At 53.6% G+C, this 2807-nt stretch overlaps 1 protein-coding gene across 1 annotated transcript; it reads right to left on the reverse strand.

The window, feature by feature from the left end:
- Positions 1 to 803: 803 nt before the first annotated feature.
- Positions 804 to 1869, reverse strand: LOC135405442 (olfactory receptor 14J1-like). Its single transcript, XM_064640139.1, has one exon. It carries the CDS (start codon positions 1867 to 1869, stop codon positions 901 to 903), a length of 969 nt encoding a protein of 322 aa, XP_064496209.1. The 3' UTR covers positions 804 to 900.
- Between the last annotated feature and the right edge of the window lie 938 nt (positions 1870 to 2807).

Consider the following 2807-nt stretch of genomic DNA (forward strand, 5'->3'; position numbering starts at 1 on the left):
ACTTTGTCTGAACCTTCCACCCCCCAGCCCCAAGCCGTGACACAGGGGCATGTCTTGTCCATGCAGTGCAAACATGGACCCCTGAGCTGGTCATTTGATGTCCCTCCTTGGAGGGCAGAACAAGCCCAATGGCCTGGGGTGAGAGGCCAGTGCTGGGAGCGGCGCTGGCTGTGCCAGGGCACTGCTGGGTGCCCCCACCCTGAGCACTCCCCCCCTTGTGCTGGTCACTGCTGTTTTCCTCTGCAGGGCGTTGTGTTGGGCACATCCTGGAGAGCAAAGTGGAAAGCAGATGGAAGCTTTGAGGCCCTGCCCTGGGGAGATGCCCCTGCAGGATGGCAGTGCTGCTGCAGAGGTCAGCTCTGTGCCAGCAGTGCCCGTGGCTGTCCCTGCCTGCAGTCCCTGGACAGTCCTGCAGCAGGACTGGCACCGACTGCCAGAGCACTGAGGCCTCCAACAACACAGGGCTCTGCAGGACAGTGTGGAAGGGAAGGGAGAGGAGGCCATGGAGGAGAAGGGCTGCTGCTCCCTGGCAGTGCTGCTCTGCTGGGACTCTTTTCTGGCCCAGCTCTGCACAGAGGCCCCGACCCTGCAGCTGCAGAGAAGTCAGAGAGGAAGGATGTCAGGCAAACAAGTCAAGGCAGAGTTCTTTATTTGGTTTAAGCAGACAGTGAGTACAATTGCCATTTGTACAGCCTCTGGGCCAGGCTAGAAAGGCAAACACTGAATTGAAAATGGTGTTTATGTGTACATATAAATATATATATATGCTTATATATATATATTTAGATATGTAAAGATTTTTTCTGTGAACAAATTTTCACAAAAATAACATCCCTACCAGAAGCAAAAAATAGAGAAGATATGGTGGGCCTTTAGTGAAGTCCACAACAGGATTGGCCTTTAATGAGGTCCATAACATGCAGAAGAAGGAGAGTTTAGTGCTTCTGAAAAACACCCAGTTATGAGTTTCCTGAGGGCATCCTTGAGCTCCTGGTTCCTCAGGCTGTAGATGAGGGGGTTCAGTGCTGGAGGAATCACTGAGTACAGAACCGACACCACCAGATCCAGGGATGGGGAGGAGATGGAGGGGGGCTTCAGGTAGGCAAAGAATGAGGTGCTGATAAACAGAGAGACCACAGCCAGGTGAGGGAGGCATGTGGAAAAGGCTTTGTGCCGTCCCTGCTCAGAGGGGATCCTCAGCACAGCCCCGAAGATCTGCACATAGGAGAAAACAATGAAAACAAAACATCCAAATGATAAAGAGACAGCAACCACAATGAGCCCAAGTTCCCTGACATAGGAGTGTGAGCAGGAGAGCTTGAGGATGTGTGGGATTTCACAGAAGAACTGGCCCAGGGCATTGCCCTGGCACAGGGGCAGGGAAAATGTATTGGCTGTGTGCAGCAGAGCAGTGAGAAAGCCAGTGGCCCAGGCAGCTGCTGCCATGTGGGCACAAGCTCTGCTGCCCAGGAGGGTCCCGTAGTGCAGGGGTTTGCAGATGGCAACGTAGCGGTCGTAGCACATGACGGTGAGGAGATAAAACTCTGATGAGATGAAGAACAGAAAGAAAAAGAGCTGTGCAGCACATCCCATGTAGGAGATGGTTGTGGTGTTATGGAGGGAATTGTGCATGGCTTTGGGGACAGTGGTGCAGATGCAGCCCAGGTCTGTGAGGGAGAGGTTGAGCAGGAAGAAGCCCATGGGGGTGTGCAGGTGGTGGTCGCAGGCTACGGCGCTGAGGATGAGGCCGTTGGCCAGGAGGGCAGCCAGGGAGATGGCCAGGAAGAGCCAGAAGTGCAGGAGCTGCAGCTCCCGCCTGTCTGCCAATGCCAGGAGGAGGAACTGGGCCATGGAGCTGCTGTTGGGCATTTGTTGTCTCTGGATGTGGGGCTCTATTCAAGTAGGAAATAACAGTGACAAGTTAGGGCAGAACATTTTGAGAAAAGCCAAAGCCACTTTCCAACACCCCTCTCACTGCTCCATTGGTTTTTCTTTTCTAGAAATCTCTCCCTCAGCTCCATGGCTGGAGCCCTGCTTGGGGCTCACCACATCTTCCATGAGGAGCAGACCCTCTGCCCACTGGCTGTGAGGGGTCAGCCCTGCTCTGCACCAGTGTGGTCATGGGCATGGTGAGCACAGGGGCCCATCCTGGTGTTCATCTGTGTCAGATGAAACTGCTCCCACTGCAAAAGGGCTTGTCAGCATCTGCACTCCCAATTTCTGAGAAAAACCAGGACAGCAGAAGGCAGTGTCACAGTTTTGGTGTGTTTGTTTGTTTGCTTTTTTTTTTTAGACTCCCCTCATCTTTCCTGAGGATTGTTCCTGGATGTCAGAACCCCTCAGCACTTCTGATGCACTCAGGGAGAACTGAGCAGGTCCTGCCAGGCAGGAGGATTGTCTGGGGCTTAGTGCAGAGGGAGGGGAGCTGGTCTGTCCCTCTCTCTTGTTCCCAACTGCCCTGGCTTTGCTCCTTCCTGAGATGGAGATTGATCACACTCCTAGTTTGGTCTGAAAAGCCACCAGACACTGTTGAGAACAGAGGGATCCATCCCACACTACTCAAGGTCTCAGCCTGTCTCAAGGGCTCAAAACCCCACTTGGAGCCAAGGACACCTGTGGCTCATCTCCCCAACCCAACAGCATCTCCTGGCATGGGCACAGCATCTCTTCCCCTCTCCACTGGGGCTTTCAGAGAACACAGCTGTGCTGGGAGGATGATTTGCATTCTCAGGGACAGCTCCCAGCTTGGAAGGACACCTCAGAAAAGAGCCAAGTGTCCTAATGACAGGGTCTGATTGAGGGAAAAA

Source organism: Pseudopipra pipra, chromosome W (assembly GCF_036250125.1).
Source record: "Pseudopipra pipra isolate bDixPip1 chromosome W, bDixPip1.hap1, whole genome shotgun sequence".
Classification (NCBI taxonomy): Eukaryota; Metazoa; Chordata; class Aves; order Passeriformes; family Pipridae; genus Pseudopipra; species Pseudopipra pipra.